General features: G+C 35.1%; 1 protein-coding gene across 9 annotated transcripts in view; it reads left to right on the top strand.

Moving 5' to 3' along the window:
* SCN1A (sodium voltage-gated channel alpha subunit 1) overlaps window positions 1-24,229 on the top strand; it is a 186,969-nt gene extending 162,740 nt beyond the window's left edge. For 8 of the 9 annotated variants that reach the window (XM_043487894.1, XM_043487896.1, XM_043487901.1 and 5 more), the window contains exons 21-27: window positions 3,088-3,210; window positions 10,124-10,405; window positions 12,735-12,788; window positions 14,763-14,900; window positions 16,993-17,097; window positions 18,864-19,134; window positions 20,965-24,229. In XM_043487894.1, coding sequence (XP_043343829.1) covers window positions 3,088-3,210; window positions 10,124-10,405; window positions 12,735-12,788; window positions 14,763-14,900; window positions 16,993-17,097; window positions 18,864-19,134; window positions 20,965-22,142 — 2,151 coding nt within the window. In that variant the 3' untranslated portion in view covers window positions 22,143-24,229. The remainder of the gene's footprint in view (window positions 1-3,087; window positions 3,211-10,123; window positions 10,406-12,734; window positions 12,789-14,762; window positions 14,901-16,992; window positions 17,098-18,863; window positions 19,135-20,964) is intronic. The other variant, XM_043487902.1, reaches the window with a different exon arrangement.
* Window positions 24,230-24,840: the final 611 nt, after the last annotated feature.

Raw genomic sequence — 24,840 nt, 5'->3', positions numbered from 1 at the left:
ACCATCAATTTTTTAAAAATTCTTTTTTATTTTCTTAAAGGATATTTTTAAAGAGTATATTGTGTAGCTTGTAACTAAGTTATAGAAAGTAAGATGTATGGGAAATAGTGAAAAAACTCTACTTCATGCAGTGATGGGAGTTACTCTAGAACATAACTAGATTTATGGCAAGCCCATAATATACCAACAGCCCTTCACAGAGTTGGTGTATTCAACAATTAATACTTCATCAGCCCAAAGCAAGTAGCTGTCTTTGAGATTTGTTAAAGGCAAACATCATGCTTTATGTTTGGCATATTTTCAGCTTTAAAAATGTATTTTCTTTTTTTTTTTTTTTTTTAAATGTATTTTCAAAATACCACAGACTTCATAGGCATTTTATTCTCCTAAAATGATAATCCAGCAGAACTACTCCATTTTATTATGGAAAGTATTTGTAGAACTAAGAGCCATGCAGTATCTCTTTAATTCTGTTGAACAAAGGCAAATCCAGAGCTATTTGGGAAGCTTAACGTTACTATGAAATGAGTAAATTAGAAAAAAAAATAAAACAACCTCAAAAGAGTGATAAGTGGCTCATATTCTACATACATAAATAGCAAACATCCCAATTAGAAAATGGGCAGAAGAACTGAATAGACATTTATCCAAAGAGGAAATCCATATGGCCATTAGAAACATGAAAAGATGCTTAGTATCACTAATCATCAGGGAAATGAAGATCAAAACCACAAAGAGATATGACCTCACTCCTGTCAGAGAGGCTATCATCAAAAGGGCCACAAATGAAAAATGTGGAGAAAAGGGAACAGTTGTACACTGTTAGTGGGAATGTAAATTGGTGCAGTCACTGTAGAAAACAGTATGGAGGTTCTGCAAAAAAACTAAAAACAGAACTACCACATGACCCAGCAGTTCCGCTCCTGGGTATATATCTGGAGAAAATGAAAACATTAATTTAAAAAGGTACATGCACCCCAATGTTCATAGCAGTATTATTTACAATCACCAAGATGTGGAGGCAGCTTAAGTATCCATCAAGAGATGATTTAGAATACTGCTAAATAGAATACTACTCAGCCATAAAAAAGAATGAGATTTTTGCTATATGTAACAACATGAATAGACCTGGAAGTTGTTATGCTTAGTGAAATAAGTTTGACAAGTGCTGTATGTTATCACTTAAATGTGAAATCTACAAAATAAAGCAAACTAGTGAATATAACAAAATAGATCTCACAGATGTAGAGAACAAATTAGTGGTTACCAGTGAGGAGAGGGAATGGGGGAGGGGCAAGATGGGGTAGAGGATTAAGAGGTACAAACTACTATGTATAAAATAAGTAAGTCACAAGTATATATTGTATAGCACAGGGAATATAGCCTATACTTTATAATAACTTTAAATGGAATATAATCTATAAAAATTTTGAACCACTATGTTGTAAACTTGAAACTAATAGAGTACTAAAATCAACTATACTTCAATTAAAAAAAGAAACCTCAAATGAATAATTGCTTCAGCATTTCACAAAGAGAAAAAAGTTTCTGCTATTGATATTACAAACACTAGAAGTTATCTCATATTTCAACTCCTCAAAAACTTTCAAATTAGGCTTTAAATCTAAATGTAATTTAAACTTTTAGAAAATTTCTAAGCTTTACTTTTCTTTATTATACTTATTACATGTCTGAACTTTTTAGTGGAAGAATAATGATTTTGTTATTGTAAGTTGGTTTTTAATAGCCATTTCCAAAATAGTTTAGGAAAATATTCTATAGGGAATTTTGTAGTTTTGCAACAATAATACTTTCATTTTTCAAGGTTCTATTTTAATTATTTCTTAAGGATAAGTGTATCAATCTAAAAAAAAGACAAAAGGAATTATACCACATCTCAAAGTAAAAAGTGCCAACTTAATACACTAAGATATAGAAAATTTTGCAAAAATAGTGTTTAGTTTATTTGGTACTATCCAATATTCTATTCTCAAACCCAAGAAATTCTATTTGGATACATAGTTTTGGTCTTTATTTAAAGAATTAGACACCTAAAATTTTATTTCTTAGTTATTGCGTATTTCATGCAAATTAAGTTTAGTTAGTTTATTTAATAAATATTGACTGGCCATTTTGGGTCAAGTACCATGGCAGGAGGCTCTAAATTAGTATTAAAAATTTGAGTAAATTTCATGATGGAATTACTTTTAAGTTACATTATTTATATAGAAATAAACTTTAGGCAAGTGAAAACACAAAGTATTAGCAAGACACCAAAAAAATCACTGCCAAAAAATCAACCTCAAAACTAATGTGACTTAGTGCATTAATTTCTGAGGGTATCAATTATCATTAATTGAAAATACCAACCAACACAGGATATAGATTGCTTGCCTTTTCTGATACATTTGCAGTTTTTACGTTTTATTACTGCTGCTGCTGCTGCTAAGTCGCTTCAGGCCATTGGCAAATCTCTAAATTCAGCAGCAACTTAATAAAGGAAGGATGATCAATGACATTTTCTTGTACCTGGCTTTCTTCCTTTTGAAAATCAGTTTTTATTTAGGTTTTCTAACTACTTGTGGGATTAATAAATCACATGACATTTATTGTTTTTTATTCAACTAGCTTTAGATAACATCATGAAAGCTACTTTCTTTGTATTAAACTAAAAATATTTCCTTAAAATTTTAAGTGGTTTACTAAAAACATGTAAGCATTTATCTTATGAATAATTATAAATAAAAACTGTTAATTGTTACAACATTGCAATTCAACTGTGTGTGGAAGTGTTAGTCACTCACTCTTGTCCGACTCTTTGCAACCCCATGGACTGTAGCCTGCCAGGCTCCTTTGTCCACGGATTCTCCAGGCAATACTGGAGTGGGTAGCCATTCCATTCTCTAGGGGATCTTCCCAACCCAGGGATAGAACCCAGGTCTCCTTCATTGCAGGTAGATTCTTTGCCATCTGAGCCACCATACTTCAATAAAATAAAATTGTAATAAATTATAATTTTGCTACAGAATACTACAAATTGAATGGCAGTAATTCTATTTTTATTTATTTATTTTTGTATGCTTTCAGGTTTCATTGGTCAGTTTAACAGCAAATGCCTTGGGTTACTCAGAACTTGGTGCCATCAAATCTCTCAGGACACTAAGAGCTCTGAGACCTCTAAGAGCCTTATCACGATTTGAAGGGATGAGGGTAAGAACCGTGAAAGAACATGAAGCATTGTATATAGCCAAAATTAAACTAAATTTTAAAACAGGAAAACTCATGCATGCAAAAGGAATGGCAACTCCTTGCAAAATTGCTACTTTATCTTTTTATCTGTTGCATATTTACTTCTAGGTGATATGCAAGAGAACTTAGGCCTCCTTTGAAATGATATAATATCATTTATCTGCTGTGCTCATTAAAATGACTTTATTTCTTAATCCATTTTGGGAGTTTCCTTGCAAACCTGTACACAAAAAAGCAGATGCAATATTAAAGTACTATGTGTCATGATGATGATGATAATAATTAACTAAAATAATCCTACATCATGTGGTTCTCATTTGTGATGGTCTAAGCTGTGTTCAATGAGTTTTACTGAAAATAATATGAATCATGCCTAAATAAAAAAGAAAAAAATTTAAGTTGTCAAAATTTTGTCTGTACAATGCCAAAGTTAGCCTTATTTAAATGTTCAAGGGTAGATATTAAAAGTTAACTAAATTTCAAAGTTTTTAAAAAGTTATATTAATATAACCTCAACCTGTAACTGTATTAATCTTAATTTATATAAACAGTAATATCGACTTTAAGATTATATATAAGTGCTAAGTTGCTTTAGTCATGTCCAATTCTGTGTGACCCTATGGACTGCAGCCTGCCAGGCTCCTCTGCCCATGGGATTCTTCAGGCAAGAATACAGGAGTGGGTTGCCATTCCCTTCTCCAGGGGATCTTCTGAACCCAGGGATAGAACCCAGGTCTGCATTGCAGGTAGACTCTTTGCCATCTGAGCCACTAGTCTTATGAGATCCTCACATTTTTACTAAAATGTTACTGAAATTCTCTTCAGGATATGTGAAAATAAAGTTTATTTTCCACTTAAAATAGAGAAAAATATCATTTTTATATATTCTACTTGAAAGGATTTTTTTTATATTTTTTTAAAACATTTGATTAGAAGTCACATTTGAACAGGGGCTTCCCAGGTGGTGCTACTGGAAAAGAACTCACCTGCCAATGCGGGAGACTTAAGACCTGGGTTTGATCCCTGGGTTGGGAAGATCCCCTGGAGAAGGGAGTGGCCACCCATCCACTATTCTTGCCTGGAGAATCCCCATGGACCGATGAGCCTGATGGGCTACAAGTCCATAGGGTCACAAAGATTTGAAAATGACTGAAACCACTTAGCATGCATGCACATTTGAAAAGTTTTCTGAAATCTGAACAGTTCTAAAGATCTGAGGCTCTTATAATTATTTCAGGTTTGACCTTTTGTAAGTTGATTAAATCCATGAATCCAAAGGCCAGACATTTTCATATTTAACACCTTACTTCCAAAGCAATACTGGCCCTGTGGGCCTGTGATTTTTATAGAAAGGACCTTCTCTATAATTTTGATCAATAATGTTTTTTATGCTGTAGGGGAGGCCAATTTTTGAAACTTGAAGTTTGAAAAACATAAACTCATTAGAGATACTGATAGGAGATGAAGTCATCATTTAAATTATTACATTTATGAATAAAGTCCTTGCCTCATAATGACAGCATGTATACAACCCTAAAATGGCTGATGGTTTCAACATGTATTTGGCATTGTAAAGACAAAGTAACCTGATTATTGATTCTATTTGTGTGTGTTTGTTTCTGCTGTTTGGAATTTTTGACTTTGTTAAAAATATAAGCATATATGCTGGTGAGGATGGAAATAATAATGATGATTATAATTTAGAAGTGAGCTTTGAATATATTCAGAAACTCTCATTTTTTTTTTCCCCTAGTAGCATAAAATCACAATGGCTATGTCAAAGCGTAAATCAGACTCATTTTATTTTTGTTGTTTTGTCGCTTTATCAAAGCATGTGCTTTAATGCAATATTACCAAGTAAAGCATGTCATATAGTGCTTGATAAGAAGTTAGAAAGTGAGAAATAAATTATCATCACTTTGCCCTTTATGTTTTGCATGTTTTATGCACATTTCTGGCTGACAGCTTTGAAACATTTATTGTATTTCAAATTTCCAGTCCAAATTTTTTAACTTGTAAAATTGAACTGAGTGAATTGATGTCATGAATAACTTGAGTAAAATACATTTTGTATTTTCAATTTCCTTATCTAGGAAATCTTAAATACCTTCTTTTTTTTCAAAAGAACTCAAGTCTTGATTGATAGGGAAACAGACAGAGAGCATCATATACAAAAAGTAACACCAATTGTTCTGTCATATCAGATTTCTAACTAATAACAAACTATATATTTCTATTTTGTATAGGATAATCTTGCTCCAACTTGGATGGGGTGGAGCGCTGGTTCCGCCCCTCAGCCCTTTATTATGGGTACTGTATTACCCCTTTTGCTTCCTTTCATCCTTTCACTGTGACTTTGTGTAGTGGGATGAGGGAGGGGTTGGGAGGGGTACTATTGTACCACAGTAAGAAAAATACAGTATTTACATTCTAATCCCCTATTTTCAATTGCCTTAACTTTTCTTTTGAGAAAAATATATTTTGTGAATTTACCCTCTGTGGATTTGAAGCCCAGCTGTTGATATCCTTATTAAGTTTCACTGAATCTGATCAGATGTGTATATATCAAGTTATCCATTTATGGGGAGATTATCTATCTGATTGGTGATGGGGGGGGACCCTGGTTCAGAATGGTTTAATAAAATTTTTAACTTGTCAAGTTGAATGATGCTCTTTGAGTCATTTAAAAGGACCCTTGCTATTTTCTACATTGGTCTGAGTCCTAAAAATTAATATCAAGTTACCAGCAGTGGCTTCTTGTCTTGTTGATCTGTGTGAGCAGATGCTGGAGTGTAAAAATCCCAGGTTTCATAGACTGGAATTGATTGTGTGGTCATTCTCATGTTTTATTAAGTGTAAGTTTATAGGGGTTATTTTCCAAATGCAAAAAAACAAAAACATATTAAGATAGAGTTGACTGAGCAAATGTGATTTGTGTTTTAAATGGGAATAGTAAATTTGAAAGGATCCACTTATTTGAATTATACAGACAAGAACACCCACCTAGAAATAAAATATCATGTGTATTTACTGCATAAACTGACTTGATAGAATGTATCACTCCCAACTAACCTCTTAGTGTCTCAGAAGACAGCACAGTGAAGGCCTAAATAAAAACGAACCTGATGTGCTCCGTTGTGTTTAACTCTTGCGACCCCATGGACTGTAGCTCACTAGTCTCCTCTGTCCATGGGATTTCCCAGGCAAGAATGCTGGAGTGGGTCGCCATTTCCTCTTCCAGGGAATCTTCCCCACCCAGGGATCAAACCCACATCTCCTGTTTCTCCTGCATTAGCAGGCAGCTTCTTTACCAGTGAGCTACTTGGGAAGCCCCACATTTTGTTTATTCTTAAAGTTTGGGATAATGTGCAAGGATGATAGTTATTTCTGAGGGAGAGAAAAAGTTCGAATTTTTGTTTGGATGATTGATATGTCTTATCTCTCAATAATAACTACATTAAGTAAATCCCACAACACAAATGAAGACATTAGGTTTTTAAAAGATTTTATACTTTTCTTCATACTTTAAAAGGGGTGATTTCTACTTTGCCTACTTTTGATTTTTATTCACAGTCTTTTCAGTATTTTGATTAAAGAAGCAGTAGAATCCAAGAGTAGTATTGATTTGAAGTTCAAATGCAATTTATTTAGACAAGAGGACATTTCTGCATGTATCAAAATTCCCAACATTAATTTGCATACTTGTCAATTTCTCATTTTGTGTTGATTTACTTAAAAAGGAGATAACGAACCAGAGACAGTTTCTATAACAGTGAGTTGTGTTAAAATACAGAATTTCTATAGGATGATGCTGTGCAAAACGGTTGTGAGAAGCACCTCTAGTGTTAATTCATTAAGATAGTTCCTTTCTTCTACACCTCCTTTGATGCAGCCTGAAACCTCAATCTGTTCTTTCCAGTTGATTAGTCCAGTTCTGCCTAGTGCCTTCACCACCTGGAAACCAATTACTGCAGTTCCCTGGAGCCAGAAAAGAGTTAATACACCTCTCTCTGTGCTGAACCGAGAGAGGGCTTGGGGCTCTTGGGATGTGAGTCCTTTCTCACATCCTTCATTGTCTAATTTAGTGAAATTTTAAGAATAGATGGACCTCTGTAGAGTAAGTCCTTTTATCTTATAAAAATAAACCTTTTCTCTGTACCAAATGTATGCGAACATTGTAAATGTATCTTGAAACATGCTACTGCAGAGCGCTTGCTTGTGTCATGTATTATAGAGTTAATTTGAATGCAAATCTAACCCCTAGTTTCAAAGGAAACCCCTCAGACTTATTAGCTAATCCCACATCTTTTGTGTACAGTTCTTTATTCTTATCCCTATATCTAGAAATAACATTTAAAATTTGTTTTGATCAATAAATACTAAGCTAACCTTGACTTCATTCATTCAATCACCATTTTTATAGTCCTATATTATAAGTACTCAAAGCCTTGGAGAATTCACAAATATATTTTTTTTATCTGAAGTAGAAAAGAAAAAGCCTACCATCTGTCAAGATTATGGGAATGCAGTTAACTCTAGTACAGAGCAATCTGGGTAGCAGATAAGTAGGAGTGACTCTAGGGACAATTAGTGCAGTGGAGTGGAAGAAGCACTAGATGCCACTCATAGTCTACATTATGAACTGAAGCTGGCTTAGCTCATTTTTCTAATTTGCCAAATGAGAATGCAGTAGTAAAGTATCTCTATAGTCCTGACCAGTGTTAGAATTCTGATTTTTGAATTCAAAAGAGGAAACATCTCTATATTGGAGGCTAAACTGAGTGGAAGTGAGGCTTCATGACAAAAGTGCTGCTTGAAATACAGCTAGTGAGAAGAAAAGTGTTTCAGAAGGGGAGGAATTGAACAAGGAAATTCAAAGAGTGTGCCAATTCTCTGGTAATGTTATTAGCGTATGGTGACTACATTAGTTGGATTGGCGTGAAGGCTAGGTGGCTAGTGAAGTTAAAACTAGACATGTAGATTGAGGAGTGATTTGAACATCGAGGTAAGGCAAATACTTGATAATCAGTGGAAAGTCATTGAATAACTTTAAATGAGAGTTGAAGAAAATTAATTCATCTTACATGAATTAAAATAGAGACAATTGGAAGACAATGGTACAAGTTGGTAGTAATAGATGTCAGAACTAGATGGCGATCATGAAGATGGAGAAGTGATAAAGGTGAGAAAGATTTTGAAGAAAAATGTGAGACCTGCAGATGGATATGAAAAGGATTCAGGAAATAGGTATAGGTAATCTGTGTTCTGCTCATGGCCTAAACTGGGTGTTGTAAGTTTTAAAATAAAAGCTTATTTTAATGTGTGCTCTGTGTATACACAGTAGAAACAGCTTTTTAATCTGGATGTTAGGCAAAATATTTGGAAAAGGAGGGAAATAATAACTTGATTTCAGCTTTCAAATCTTGAATCCAAAGAAATCTAAGTGTATCCACACATTTAAAGTGAAGTATAAAATAAAGACTTATTCATTCATTTAATACAGATGGCCACATGAGATAAGGTGAGGGGCCATGGGTCAACTTGTTAGGCTTGCATAGCTCACATCATCTGGATCTGCCTAGATAACTCAGCTGACTTCATTGTTTCATTCTCATTCCCCTCTTTGTCATTAATGGTTTTTACTTCCTTTGGCCCACTTATCACACTGTATTGTAATTCCAGAAGGCCTAGAGTTCTTGATAGACTTTAAACACAGCTCAGAAGCATAAGGAATTGCCTCATCTATTCTTGTTTTCAGATAGTCAAAAAATGTGTTCTAAAAACACATTGGTATCAAATGGCAGGTAGAAGATGCCTGTTGTTTCTTTTAGATCAGGTTGACAAGAATGATAGAAGTACACAGGTAGAATTCAATTTAGCTGTGAATGTTCAAGTCTGAGGCATCATCTGCTACTTAGGAACATATTAGGGCCTGTCTTTCTCTCTTAGCTATTCATGTGTATCTCCAAAGGGAACTATAGAGAAGGAAGCAAAGACAGTCATCCCTACAGTGTTGCTAAATAATAAAACACAGATTTTTAACTCGTGGTCCAGGAATAAAGATTAAAAGGGCAAAAATGCTTCCATTAAAAAAAATAAAGGTAGATAATTATTTAGCACAGAACTTGATGTAATCACATCAGATTTGGGCACTATCACCCCAAATATGGCATCTCTCCTTTTCTTATTTTCCTAAGAAACTGATTTCTACTATGTTTCATTTAAAATAAGTTTATCAAATTAAACTCAGTAAATGAAACAACTGATATGACTGGAGCTTGAAATAAGCTATGTGATGATCTAATGAAATACATGATGCTAAATTGTCTTGCTTCTTATGCAAAAATTATTATTAGTCATAGTGATGCATGAATAATTAAGGACAAAATTATTTAGGTATTTAATAATATTTTTATATTTATACACCTGAATTTTTTTAGTTTATTAAAATATATCAGTCAATCAAATCAACTCTTGCCCCAATATTTTAGTTTCATTCTTTAATATATTGCTTTGTTTAATGAGTTAATCTTCTCTGGTAGGATTTCTTACTTCTCTTTTTCTAATAAACAAATTTTATGGCTTCATCTGGCAGCAAATTCCTCTGATTTTGTTTTCCCTTTAACTTTTTAGTACTTTCTCCTCTCTTTTAAAAAACTTTTTATCTTTGTTATATTATCTATATTCATTTCTCTAAATGTATGCTTATGAAAGAATATATTTCATTTTAAGACTTTTTTGTTTTGCTTTTAAATATCTTAGAATAGTCTTGATATTTAAAAAAATAGAATCACTAAAGGTTACTAGGGGGATAATGTTTTTTCTTTTAACCAACAAGAATTCTGACTTTTCTTTTTTTCCATTTGTGTATTAGGTGGTTGTGAATGCCCTTTTAGGAGCAATTCCATCCATCATGAATGTGCTTCTGGTTTGTCTTATATTCTGGCTAATTTTCAGCATCATGGGCGTAAATTTGTTTGCTGGCAAATTCTACCACTGTGTTAACACCACAACTGGTGACATGTTTGAAATCAGCGAAGTGAATAATCATTCTGATTGCCTAATACTAATAGAAAGAAATGAGACTGCCCGATGGAAAAATGTGAAAGTAAACTTTGATAATGTAGGATTTGGGTATCTCTCTTTGCTTCAAGTTGTAAGTGAACACTCTTTTCTCTGAAATGTGTTTATTGTCTGGAATAATAACAAAGTGATGACATACAGCTGTTGTGTAATACTAAGAAGAAAGTTTATATATCCTTTTTTCTAATTTTGATTTATTAGTACAAGTTTATGAGCCCAGATGGGTGTCAGTATATTTAAACAGTGCAGACATAGTTGATAGTGGCCAGGTATTTCAGTTATTTTCCTATTATTCTCTCTTCCCATATGAACAAGTCGATGACTAAATCAACAAATTTGCTAATATTGTTCCTATTGCAATTGGAAAGCTTGTTTCACTGATGGATCACCCCCTCCCCTCAAACACACACCCTAAACACACCTGATTGGATTGTAACAAATTGGTGAGAATTAATTGCTACTGAGTTCTGTCATTTGGATTGAAGATTGGGGAATGATATTTAGGCTTTAGGATTAGATCCTCATAGTGAAATGGAACAATACCAGGTAGCACTCAGAAACAGAGATGAAACACAAGCAGCTGTTATCCCATCTCTAATGGCCTTCAGTACAATTACAGAAGTCTTTTTTCCCCCTAAATATTAATGTTTTCACTACTGGGTCTCTAAGACTGAAATGTATAAATTCACAATGTATAACAATATAAAAGATGGTGGTCTCTTAAACATTTTCATTTGATGCAGCTTCTGACTGCATCTGCATCACAAAGCAGTGGATAAAAAGAGTCCAGAGTATTTGAAAAACATTGTAAAAATACTGTTCTATTTTGGCCACTGAAAACTGGTATTAAAAAAAAAAAAAACTGCATAAATTTGTTCCTGTGGTTCCATAGTCCTTAGGGCAGAAATCTATTTTATTTCACCAGGGTTGTGTTCCCAATTGTTCAACCAGGAGATTAAGCAAGCAAACAAACCTGCACTGATCAAAATCCTCCTGCGTCTCTTTCAGAGTACTGGGGTTCTTTTGCAAGTTCTTTCTACCTTCTTGTTAGAAATTTTTACTTCTCTTGTGGATGTTTCTGACTTACTCTAAATGTTCATGGAATTAAAATAGAGATTTTTAATATTGGGACAAGTATGATTCCTTTGAATATTACAGTAGACACATGATGGTATTTCCCTGGGCACTTACCCTAACCCTTAACTAATAACCACACTTGTAAATATCACTAATGTATATTACTTCCTCCATAAAATTGAGAAAGAAAAATGGAAAATTTCAAGCAATCCCTTAAAATGCTAGGGTAAAGATGCTGCACAAAGCCAGTAAATAAATTCTGCTACCAAAGTACTGATTTACACTTGGCTATATATAGAATCATCTCTCTGTTGGTTGGCAATTCTTTGAAATGTTTCCTTGAATCACCTTTACTGCCTTTTTTACCTAGTGTGTAATGAACTTGTTTTGTCATTGACCTCAGCCATTGACACATTCAAAATTTCCCTCTTTGGTAGACAAATAAGTTCTATTTTCTAGCTAAGAGTCTTTACTTTTTCTTCACTGCCATCACAAGCACCCATACTTGACTTTCTTCCCATGACATCTACCACTTCATAAGTGTTAGTGTTATAAAAACAAAGATGTGTTAAGATACAGATGCTAAAAGCTTTTTGCTAGACTTTCTGACTAGGAATAATCCTCTCAGGTCCATAGTGTTCAAAACTCATGTTCTAGAACAAGTATCAAGTTACTATAAATTATTCCACTTGGAATATCAAGTGTCTACTGTACTATCTTCACTTTTCTTACCCCAATTAACTCACTCTCATCAAAAATTGCAGAGGAGAAAGTGGAAGATAGGATTATTTCTGATGTTATGCTTCAAAATTCTTAAAATGTTAGCTGCAACTGAGTTTTTGGATACCTGTATGATCTTTAGAGTGTTACAATCAAGAGAAATCGTAAGCTTTCAGTCACTTTGATCACCTTGTAGATAGATTTTAGTGGATGATCATCAGGCCTAAGACATAGTTGTTTTGCTACATAGTTTGTTTTGTTCATAACATTGCCAAATGTGTTGGCATTTGTAAGACTTTCTAAAAGTATTCCACCAAATCTTGATAGCACTTTAAACTGCATGATTCCATTAACTAAAGAACTGAAAAGTATTTGTCAGTTGGTTGTCAAGCAGGAGGATATATCAAAGGACTGTTCTATTCATTATGTGGTCTAGAAATGGAGACTTACTGAGATATTGTTGGTCCAAAATCCATGTAAAATTTGTTTTGAGATGTCTTGTTAAAACATTCCTTTTAAAAAAATGTATCAGTAAGGATATTTATTAAATATCGGGTCTGAATTACTTTTACCCCAAAATAAAACATGCATGTTCTTTTTAATAGGCCACATTTAAGGGATGGATGGATATAATGTATGCAGCAGTTGATTCCAGAAATGTAAGTATTCATATTCTTTACATTTTAAGTCTTTTCACAATATTGATTAGACGTTAAAAATAATTTAACAGAGCATAGCAGATAAATGGAATGATTTTACAATGATTTTTTAAAAAGAAAAAGTATGACTCAAGTATAGCAGTAGCATGCATGCACATAGCAGTATTTATCAGAAATCTTACTAAGATATATCAAAACAGAAGTGCAACTAAAGTAACACAATCATGTATTTAACAACTAACAAATATCCTTCTATTGGCTATTTTTCTATTTTGTTTCCTTTCAATCTATCAATTACATACTCATTAATAATTTTGGTATGATAAAACAGATATGAAGAAATATATGATTGTCATCTGTAGTTTTCCCTCCATGTTGGACAAGTTAAGGATGTTGTGTAGGTAGTGTAAGATTTCTGTAACAGTCACTTTGAAATCCACTCCTTTCTGTGATGATACACTGTGCTCCGTCACTTCAGTCGTGTCTGACTCTGTGACTCTATGGACGTAGACACCAGGCTCCTCTGTCCATGGGATTCTCCAGGCAAGAGTACTGGAGTGGTTGCCCTTCTCTTCTCCAGGGGATCTTCCTGACCCAGGAAATGAACCTGTGTCTCCATGTTGTAGGCAGATTCTTTACCACTGAGCCATCTGGGAAGTGCCCTTCATACGATTCATAAATTTACTGGACCCTTTACAGATACTGTAATCATTTCTGTGATCAACAGTTTCCTTCAAGTTTCTATCACCTAAGACCTACTTTTTTTAATTTCTCCTACTACAGCCTTTTTTAGACTTCAAGAAGAGAATTAAAATCCATGCTCATTCCAAATCTGCTCTTCAAATTTTGTACAATTTAGTATTTTCTCTCTATCTTTCCATTCTCAAGTCCCATCTATTTAGTCTATAATCTTGATGGATAACCTTTGCCCCCGTAATCTTGAAACTGACCTAAGAAGCTCCCTTTTATCTTTCTTGATGTACATTTTCCATAAATGACTCTAGTTTTGTGTTGAGTACCTTCCTGATATCCTCCAGAGGTATTTTACTTTGTTATTATTTTGTTTTGTGTGTTTGGTTGGTTTTTAACTCTAATATCTTTAGGAGGACATGAATATATTAGGGTACTGCCTTATAGTGACTCCTTTATGTCTTTATTACATGCTAAGTAAAAGCTCAAATGCTTATTTCTCATGAGTACACTCTAGAGATTAAATTACTAGTTGAGCATTTAGCAGATGGCATGTCCAGTTGGATGCTAAGTCCCCTTCAGTTGGATCTGACTCTTCGCAATCCTATGGACTGTAGCCCACCAGGCTCCTCTATCCATGGGATTTTCCAGGCAAGAATACTGTAGTGGGTTGCCATGCTCTCCTCCAGGGGATCTTCCCAACCCAGGGATCGAACCCAGGTCTTTAACATCTCCTGCATTGGCAGGCAGGTTCCTTACCACTAGCTCCAGTTAATGTCTACTTAATCTGAAAAATTCAGTGACTGTTACACTCTTAATGGCAGGGTCAAACATCTAAATAAATAAATAACTCAATTCTTGTTTGCTAAATAAATTCACACACCAGGAATGATTATTTCTAAATATAGTCTACACATATTTACTGATGTAAAATGTTTTCACTAGTAATTTTTAAATTATCAAAATGCAGTATGTTAAAAATTGTCAGTATTTGGACAGTATACTACTGTCCAAATGGCAAGATATTGGTTGTATTTGTAGTTAGAAAAAAAATAATTTCTAAATCATTGTATAATATTTTTTACATAACACCTCATTTTTCACCTAAAAAATTATCTTAAAGGCTAATTTCAGAGATTATTTTTAGAAGTAGCTGATTTAGAGGAAATAAAAGTACTACTTAAGTATTACTAAAAATTTTCTTATCTATTCTCATGAAAAAGCAACAATGACTTCCAGCATCAAATGTATTATAATGTCTTAAAAAATATTCTCCTTTGGTAGGTGGAACTCCAGCCTAAGTATGAGGAAAGTCTATACATGTATCTTTACTTTGTTATTTTCATCATCTTTGGGTCCTTCTTCACCTTGAACCTGTTTATTGGTGTCATCATAGATAATTTCAACCAGCAAAAAAAGAAGATAAGTATTTCTAATATTTTCTATCCCACCAAGATAATAAATCATTTGGAGGGCTTTCAATACCAAATGAGTACTTTAACTCAGAAACCAAATGGGATTATATATTACAATCTATTTTTTGCATGCTTCCTCTCTGCCATTCACTGCCCATGTCTTTGCCAAGAGTGACTGTGTTCCATATTTCTGTGCATAGGCTCACAAAATCTCTTTAAATTAAAAAAAAAAAAAAAAAACACTTCAGGGACCACATTTTCTCTTTTGAAAAAATAAAATAAAAAAGAACTGGAAGAGAACCCAGACATATACCTCTTTCCCAGACTCAGCTTATTGTTTTATCCCTATGACATCTCCCCTTAAAATATATTGTCCAACAAAAACCTTCAGAATGCAACAAATTATACATAAGACGTAAGCTTCTTCTGGTGCTTCTTTTCACACTTTAAAATTCTTTATTGGCTCCTTTTACATATTCCCACTTCATTCTCCCTGATATTAATTATAAGCTATCAGTTCTAGCTTTGAATTGAAAGTTCTTTATTAATTAGTATCATTTATACAGCCCACTTATTATCCTAATTATATATGTACATTATCATAAAATAGAAAGTAAAGAAATATCTTTACTCAGGAATAATCAATATTCACATTTTATGTTTTTCTGTATAAACTTTTTCTACACACATTCATATTACTGAAATTATTTTATCTATAAATTATTTTTGACTTAACATATATATTTCCCTTTTTAATCCTTCATATATACATTATCATAATTTACTCAACCATTTCCAAGTAGACTGATGATATAAGTTATTTTTAACCTTTAAGGATTAAATAGTTCCTGGGCAAAACTCTTTGTGCCAAAAATACTGGAGCCTTTAATGATTTAAGATAAATTCCCAGAGTAAAGTGTTTTGCTTTCCTACTCATACTACCAATAACAGCATATGGCTGTGCTCAGGTCACCACTGATTCACTAGCATCAAACATTCTCTCTGTTTTTTAATACTTGATAGTTGATATGTGAAAATTGTATTTTCATTTTCATGTCTTTCACTATTAGTAGGTTTGAATATGTTTTCAAGGGCTTTTTTTTTGCCATTTATATTTCTTCCTTCATGTACTGATCCTTCATCTCATTTGTTCAGTCTGTTTTCCTATTATATAATTGCTTTCATTGTATGAGGCTCTTTCACTATAGAACATGTCCTCCTTTGTTATTACTAATGTTACTCTGTCATCATTATCAAACTATTTCATTTCACTTATTAGCCTGAATTCCAGTTGTCTGTAACTACTGGCCTGTCACATACCTGCCATACTTATGACTGTGACTTTTCTCTTAACTCTTCTACCAACTTCCCCAGTTTCTTTTCTAGCCTTTTGCTCCAATTCTTGGCAGAGTGACAGTGGCTTTTTATGAGTAACTCTAAACCATCACACAATATACCTACTTTAACTCTTTGCTACATATGAATGAGAAAATCATTGTCTGAAAATTCTGAAAGACAGTGTGTCTAATGTGAGGAACCAAGTATTTAGTGGCTCAGTGAACCAAATAGTACTACTTCCTGAGTTTTCAGTCTTGGGTAAAATACTTAACCTCTCAGTTTGTGGGGTTGTTTTCCTCCATAAAATAATAATAAAAATCATAAAGTCAATTTTGGATGATTGAAATAAATAAGATTATAGTATCTAAAACTAGTTTTAATTTTTCAATTTAAAATCCTAGGCAAATAATGCTAATTGGTTGAATTTTGTGTTTCCTTTTTTTAATGGTCCCTTTTCTAAGTTTGTGAAGAGTTGATTCATTGGAAAAGACCCTGATGCTGGGAGGGATTGGAGGCAGGAGGAGAAGGGGATGACAGAGAATGAGATGGCTGGATGGCATCACTGACTCAATGGGCATGAGTTTGAGTAAATTCCAGGAGTTGGTGATGGACAGGGAGGCCTGGCATGCTGCAATTCATGGGGTTGCGAAGAGTCGGACATGACTGAGCAACTGAACTGAACTGAATTGAACTTTCTAAGTTTAACATCAAAAGAAGGACGGTACACAGTTTTAACCAGTTTTTATTTTTCTTTTCTATACTTTGGAGGTCAAGACATCTTTATGACAGAAGAACAGAAGAAATACTATAATGCAATGAAAAAATTAGGATCAAAAAAGCCACAAAAGCCTATACCTCGACCAGGAGTAAGAAATACCAAATGATATGGGGGAAAATGTACAAAAACAAAAATTTGCCTGGTTTTTCTCACAGAAGAGATAGCAGCTAACATTTCTAGCAGCAAAGATTTCTCCCACTTTTAGAGCATCATTAATTCATACATTTTATGGTAATGGTAAAATAATTTTTTACAGGAAGAAGCCAAAAGGAAAAAGGGGAAACAGAAAATGTACCTTTATTGCCAAGTCAATCAGAATTATACATCTAGAATTGAAATGAAAAGGCAAAAGACGTATAGGCAGTGTTATGTGAACAATAAATTTGATCATGTAACTCAAGAGTAGTTGCTGAGCAATGCATATAGAGGAATAAATCATTGATAGGGTTCAGAAACAGTTTCCTGATAGGTAAACAAGTTGATAAACTGTTAAGTGAAATAATACCTTACTTCCATTTTGTTTTTCATTAGAGATACCAAATATTTTGGAGATGAAAAGACTTCTAGTATCTAATATTCATATATATGGCTATAAAGTTAGAAATTATTAATATCTACAGAAGTCAGAGCCAATAAGTACAATTCATGATGATAAGTAACAGGTGTCATGTTTCTATGACAACCAATAAAACAACTGCTGTGAAATAGAGAGCCTTATCCCACAATGTAGTGATTTTTATGATGATGACATGTGAGGTTAAAGCAACTCCTGGGGTGTACTGGGGAATAAAATGTTAATGAACATTCATATTCATATTGTGCTAGCCCACACTTGCTTTCCTGAGAATGATGAAAAACATATGCTGTCCTCTGTGAAGGCTTAACACTGAAAATAGAAATGAGTCAAATATGTGTAGGAAAAATGTAAGACAGAAGATATCCTCAAAGTTCCTCAGTAGCCTAGGGAAGTGGGTCAGACAATGAAAGTGAAGTGAAAGTGAAAGTCCCTCCGTCATGTCTGATTCTTTGCAACCCCATGGAGTCCATGGAATTCTCTAGGCAAGAATGCTGGAGTGGGTAGCCTTTCTCTTCTTCAGGGGATCTTCCTAACCCAGGGATCGACCCCAGGTATCGCACATTGCAGGTGGATTCTTTACCAGCTGAGCCACAAGGGAAGCCCAAGTGGGTCAGACAGTGGCCTGCAATGAACAACAGTGGCAAAATCACAGATCAGTGAAAAGCGCCATGAATTTTTGACATGAAAGCATAAGGAATGTCTTCCGGTTTGATTATCCCTGTGTAGACTCAGCATTCTGTGTGTGACAATATCAGCAAAGACTGTTGGTGGAAGAACGTCAATATTGCCACACAGGGACTTTAAATGCATAATGTTATAGCTGTGTCATGGAAATCCCAAGTTCCCTATAACAATTTTTTGAGAACAAGTCTAGTGGATTGTTAATAGATATTATATTTTGAAACTGCTGTATAGTCCAACTAATCATGGGAAATTCTGGTATAACAAAATTAAGCAGATTTCTTAACCTCTCATAATCTTAATACATTCTCATGCATTTTGGGCCTCTCAGAGTAGTGTATAATAGTATGCAGTGTTTCTTATCAGAAGTCCCTTTTTGACAAGGGATTGTTATTCTGTGGAATATATTTTGGTAAATAGTAGTTTGGATAACTAAATTTAAAAACTTAAATGTGATACAAACCATCTTTCACGAAATTCAGCGCCAGTGGTTCTTAGGTACAATCCTAGACAGTCACTACAGAAACTACTTATATAGAAGTTCATGTGTAGAGGGAAACTCCTCTGTCACTAAAAGCTTTTCTGTTTCTCTACAGAACAAATTCCAAGGAATGGTCTTTGACTTCGTCACCAGACAAGTGTTTGACATCAGCATCATGATTCTTATCTGTCTCAACATGGTCACCATGATGGTGGAAACCGACGACCAGAGTGACTATGTGACTAGCATTTTGTCACGCATCAACCTGGTGTTCATTGTGCTGTTCACTGGGGAGTGTGTGCTGAAGCTCATCTCCCTCCGCCATTACTATTTTACCATAGGCTGGAATATCTTTGATTTTGTGGTGGTCATTCTCTCCATAGTAGGTAAGAAGTATTTCAAGTCTTTTAGCTCAATGAAAGTAAAAGAGTGATCACATTTAATTCAGAAGTCATCTGATCACTCAGAGAAAACCACTGTGAAAATTCTGATGTTTTTCATTCAGATGTGTTTGTCTTTCTTACAAAATTAAGCTCCTGCTATACATTGAGTATTGTATCCTGTTCAATCCATTTTAGACTAGGTATCTGTCAATATAGTAAGGTCTCATTCATTTGAACTAGAAATGTGGTATTAAGATTGAAATGTCTTTGACATGTTGAGGTTGAATAGTCTATACAATATGTAAATGACTCTGTTGAAAAAAGGGCTAGAAATTTAGTCTGATACTCAGGAGAGACAGTACATCAGAGACAGAGAGTCATTGGTATACAGATAAGAGTGGAAGCTGGTACTTATAAGGAAGAGTATAGAGTGAAAGAGAGTAAAGCTAAGAACAAAATGTCAGTGAAAATGGTAGGTTCTTTAATGCAGAGTATCAGAGATTTTCTAGGTTACCTTGAAATGTTTAATAATAATGCATAAAAGAAGTGATTTGGCATGGAACATCGTTTCATCAGTCATACACTTCAGAGCCTGGAATGTCACCAGGTCACGTGAGCAATAAACTCATCTAATTGAAGATACAACTCCAGCCCCAATAAAGTGAAGAGGTCTGTGGGCCTAGAGTATCCATTTTTTTTCCTAAAGCAGATGATATGATTGAGTAAATATTTTACCATCCAATATGGGGCACCTCTGTTGGGTAGATTTTTAGGCCATTCCCCCTTCTGAAGAAGTTGATCTTTTATCCAACTTATATGTTGTATGTACCCTTTGATTCCCACAGTATTCTGTGGTGTAATTAATTAGTTGTGGATAGGGTACTTAGTTGTATTCACCTCTCTTTCTTTCTCTGTCTCTCTTTCCCTCTCTCATACACACAAAAACATGCTTATTTACTCTTCACAAAATGAGATAGTGTAATTCAAAGATACTTGGTTTCTTGAGCTCCTCTTCAGCTCATTCATTATTTCACTATTTCGAAGGTAAATGGAGAAAGAAGCTTTAAGTAAGAGGGCTGAAACACAGATGTAGGAAACCAGAAAAAGCATCAGCTTAAATCCTTTTAGAAATGCACCAGAGCATATAAATATATACATCTATATATGAATATTATAGTGGAAGCTTAGGAAAGCATCATGTTCATGGACAGATGAAAATAGCATTCAAAACTACAGACACGTTTATATGGGGAAGGACTGAATACAGGTTATATGATTTAGTGTTTCAGGAAATAACCATTGTGTTCACTGTATTTTTATAAACGTTTACATATACTGTCAGCTACTGCTCTTCAGACAGACGTGAATTTTTAACTTGTTTTTTAAGATCCTGTCTTTGGATTTTCTGTAAGCTAAAACTAGTCTATAAATACCCCTCAAAGATAAAATGTACTATAAAATCCTTATTGAATTGAATACTATCTTAGTCACCTTGGGGTTTCCCAGGTGGTGCAGTGGTAAAGAATCCTCCTGCCAATGCTGGGGATGCAAGAAATGTGGGTTTGATCCCTGGGTTGGGAAGACCCTGTAGAGGAGGAAATGGCAATCCACTGCAGTATTCTTGCCTGGAGAATCCCATAGACAGAGAAGCCTGGCATGTTACGGTCCATGGGATCACAAAGAGCCGGACATGACTGAGTGACTAACACTTTCACTATACTTTTCAACTGAATTTTAGTACTCTGAAATTTACCTGTGAGCCTTATCAAAATTTGAGTATTAATTTAATGGATAACTTCTTCACTGCTTGGTACCCTCATCTTTTGTCCATAGGTATGTTTCTGGCTGAGCTGATAGAGAAATATTTTGTGTCCCCTACCTTGTTCCGAGTGATCCGTCTTGCCAGGATTGGACGAATCCTGCGTCTGATCAAAGGGGCTAAGGGGATCCGCACGCTGCTCTTTGCTTTGATGATGTCCCTTCCTGCGTTGTTTAACATCGGCCTCCTGCTGTTCCTGGTCATGTTCATCTATGCCATCTTTGGAATGTCCAACTTCGCCTATGTTAAGAGGGAGGTTGGAATTGATGACATGTTTAACTTTGAGACCTTCGGCAACAGCATGATCTGCCTGTTCCAGATTACCACCTCTGCTGGCTGGGATGGATTGCTAGCACCTATCCTCAACAGTAAACCACCCGATTGTGACCCTAATAAAGTTAACCCTGGCAGCTCAGTTAAAGGAGACTGTGGGAACCCATCTGTTGGGATTTTCTTCTTCGTCAGTTACATCATCATATCCTTTCTGGTCGTGGTGAACATGTACATCGCTGTCATCCTGGAGAACTTCAGTGTTGCTACTGAAGAGAGCGCAGAGCCCCTGAGTGAGGACGACTTTGAGATGTTCTATGAGGTCTGGGAGAAGTTCGATCCCGACGCCACCCAGTTCATGGAATTTGAAAAGCTATCTCAGTTTGCAGCTGCCCTTGAACCGCCGCTCAACTTGCCACAACCGAACAAACTCCAGCTCATTGCCATGGATTTGCCCATGGTAAGTGGTGATCGAATCCACTGTCTTGACATCTTATTTGCTTTTACGAAGCGGGTTCTGGGGGAGAGTGGAGAGATGGATGCCCTTCGAATACAGATGGAAGAGAGATTCATGGCCTCCAACCCCTCGAAGGTCTCCTATCAGCCAATAACTACAACTTTAAAGAGAAAACAAGAGGAAGTCTCTGCTGTTATTATTCAGCGTGCGTACAGGCGCCACCTTTTAAAGCGAACTGTAAAACAGGCATCATTTACGTACAACAAAAATAAAATCAAAGCTGGGGCTAATCTTCTTGTAAAAGAAGACATGCTAATTGACAGAATAAATGAAAACTCAATTACAGAAAAAACCGATCTGACCATGTCCACAGCAGCTTGTCCACCCTCCTATGATCGGGTAACAAAACCAATTGTGGAAAAACACGAGCAAGAAGGCAAAGATGAAAAAGCCAAAGGGAAATAAACACAAATTAAAAATCACTGGGTGACAAATTGTTTACAGCCTGTGAAGGTGATGTATTTTTGTCAACAGGACTCCTTTAGGAGGTCAATGCCAAACTGACTGTTTTTACACAAATTTACTTAAGGTCAGTGCCTACAATCAGACGGTGACCCCTTGTTGGAAAACTGTGACTGTGTAAAAGGGAGGTGACCTTGACGGGAAGTTACTGTTCTCACTACCAGCTGACACTGCTGAAGACATGAGACAGAATGGCTACGTAGACTGTAGGGACCAGTTCAAAGGGGTGCAAACCTGTAATTCGGGGGTTGTTTAACACGAAAACACTGTAGTGTAGTGATTGTATCCACTCTTTGCATTTCGACTGCCACATTTGTCACGTTTTTACAAAATCTGTTAGTGGATTCATCTTTTTTTTAGTCCATATGTTGTTTATTATATGTGACTATTTTTGTAAATGGGGTTTCTGTTGGGAAATAGATTAAAGGACCTCTTTAACAGGTATGCCACTGGGGGGTTATGGCAATCACATGGCCCTCCCATCTGCACAAGGACATGGTTTGCATGAGGGCATGCTACACATAGAGATCATGCATGAAAAAAGTCACAAGGAACACAATGAGTTCTTAAATTCCATCTATGTTTCTGGGAGGGGTAAGTAGGTGATAATTGGAGGTGCTTTGCTGATCTTGTTTTGTCAAATCCAACCCCTAGACCACGTATGTCATTTTAGGGGGCTAGCCCACTAAATCTTAGCAGGTGCAAACTTCACTCAAATGTCAGGAATCTTAAGTGTTACATTTCTGTTTATTGTATTTAAAAAATACTAAATAATGAGTATTGCTTCTCCCTTAAAGACGGAATTGACCAAAAGAACCCTTTATAAATTTCTGCTTAATCCTGCACTTTGTTTAGCCATCTTCAGCTCAGTAAGGTTGACAATGTATATGTTAATGAAATGCTATTTATTATGTAAATAGTCATTTTACCCTGTGGTGCACGTTTGAGCAAACAAATAATGACTTAAGCACAGTATTTATTGCATCAAATATGTACCACAAGAAATGTAGAGTGCAAGCTTTACACAGGTAACATAATGTATTCTGTACCATTATAGATAGTTTGGATGCTATGAATGCATGTTTCTATTACCATGCCGCTGTATCTGGTTTCTCCCACCGCTCAGAATCTCATTTATGAGAAACCATATGTCACTGGTAAAGTCAAAGAAATTGTTCAACAGATCTCATTTATTTAAATCATTAAGCAATAGTTTGCAGCACTTTAACAGCTTTTTGGTTATTTTTAAATTCTAAGTGGATAACATATGGTGTATAGCCCGACTGTACAGACATGTTTAAAAAAAAAAAAAAAACACTGCTTAACCTGTTAAAATGTGTTTAGAATTTTATAAGCAAATATAAATACTGTAAAAAGTCATTTTATTTTATTTTTCAGCATTATGTACATAAGTATGAAGAGGAAATTATCTTAAGATTGATATCACAATCACTTTCTTACTTTCTGTCCATAGTACTTTTTCATGGAAGAAATTTGCTAAATAAGAAATGAACACAAGACTGGGTAGTTGTAGATTTCTGCTTTTTTATTACATTTGCTACTTTTAGATTATTTCATAATTTTAAGGGGCAAACATAGATTCACAACTGACATCCAAATTATGCTTTGCAATTGGAAAAAGGTATAAATTTTTATTTACATTTTTGGTAGTGCCTATACTAACTGATTGAAGGTAGTGTTTATTTTTCATTTGTGTCTTTTTTTTCTAACTTCTGTTTATGTTTCCATTTATTTAAAGTCATGCTGCTCTAGATTGCTCTAAATATAATGTGGGTTTCACAATTTTTTTTTCCCCCACAAGAACAGAGAGTAGTGAACTTATGTAGTCAATTACATCAGGATATTTTGTGTTTCTTACAGAAGCAAACTATAGGCACCTCTTTTTCTTAAAACTACTTAGAATACTTAAACTGTATTCGTGAACTGCATGCTGGAAAATGCTACTATTACCCTAAATGACGCTAACCAACATTAAAAATGTGCAAAACTAATAAAGATTACATTTTTTATTTTATTGTTTGCCCAGTTACTTTTGGTTAACCATGTTGTGTAATAAGATAAGTTTTATTCTACAGATTGAGGGACAAGGGGAGCTACACACACACACACACACACACACCCCCACCCACCCACCCACCCATCCGGGCTGAGAGCAAGAAAACTTGGGGTAAGAATGAGCCTGGAGGGAGTGGCCTACCAGGAACTACAAGCAGCAGATTATAAACTGGAGGCTCCAGCAGAACAAGAAGCAAGGGTGGGCGGCCACTTAAGGTACAAAGAGAATCCCTCAAAACCTATTAAAATATTAGAAATTGCTATGTGTGAGCGGGGTCTTTTGTTTGCTCCTCCAGAAGCACTCTTCCTGCTCTTCCACCATGCTCTGTGTGAGGGTGAATTTGTAAATTGAATCAACGGGCTCTCTTACCCTCTAGATCACAATTGGCTTGGCCAATGGGAAACGCCCCCCCCCACCCCCCGTCAGGAAAGCAGGAGAACGGTGAAACGGGGTGTTTATATCCTAGTGTCTTCTTTGCTAGGTTGCTCTGGGTTGGCAGTGCTGCCTTCATCAAGAAGGTCATACTTCCGGTCAGACAGCCCCTCCTCCAATGAGAGCTACTTT

This window comes from Cervus canadensis, chromosome 15 (genome assembly GCF_019320065.1).
Source record: "Cervus canadensis isolate Bull #8, Minnesota chromosome 15, ASM1932006v1, whole genome shotgun sequence".
NCBI classification, from domain to species: domain Eukaryota; kingdom Metazoa; phylum Chordata; class Mammalia; order Artiodactyla; family Cervidae; genus Cervus; species Cervus canadensis.
Note: the sequence above shows the minus strand (reverse complement) of the source record. Positions and strands in the feature narration are given on the sequence as shown.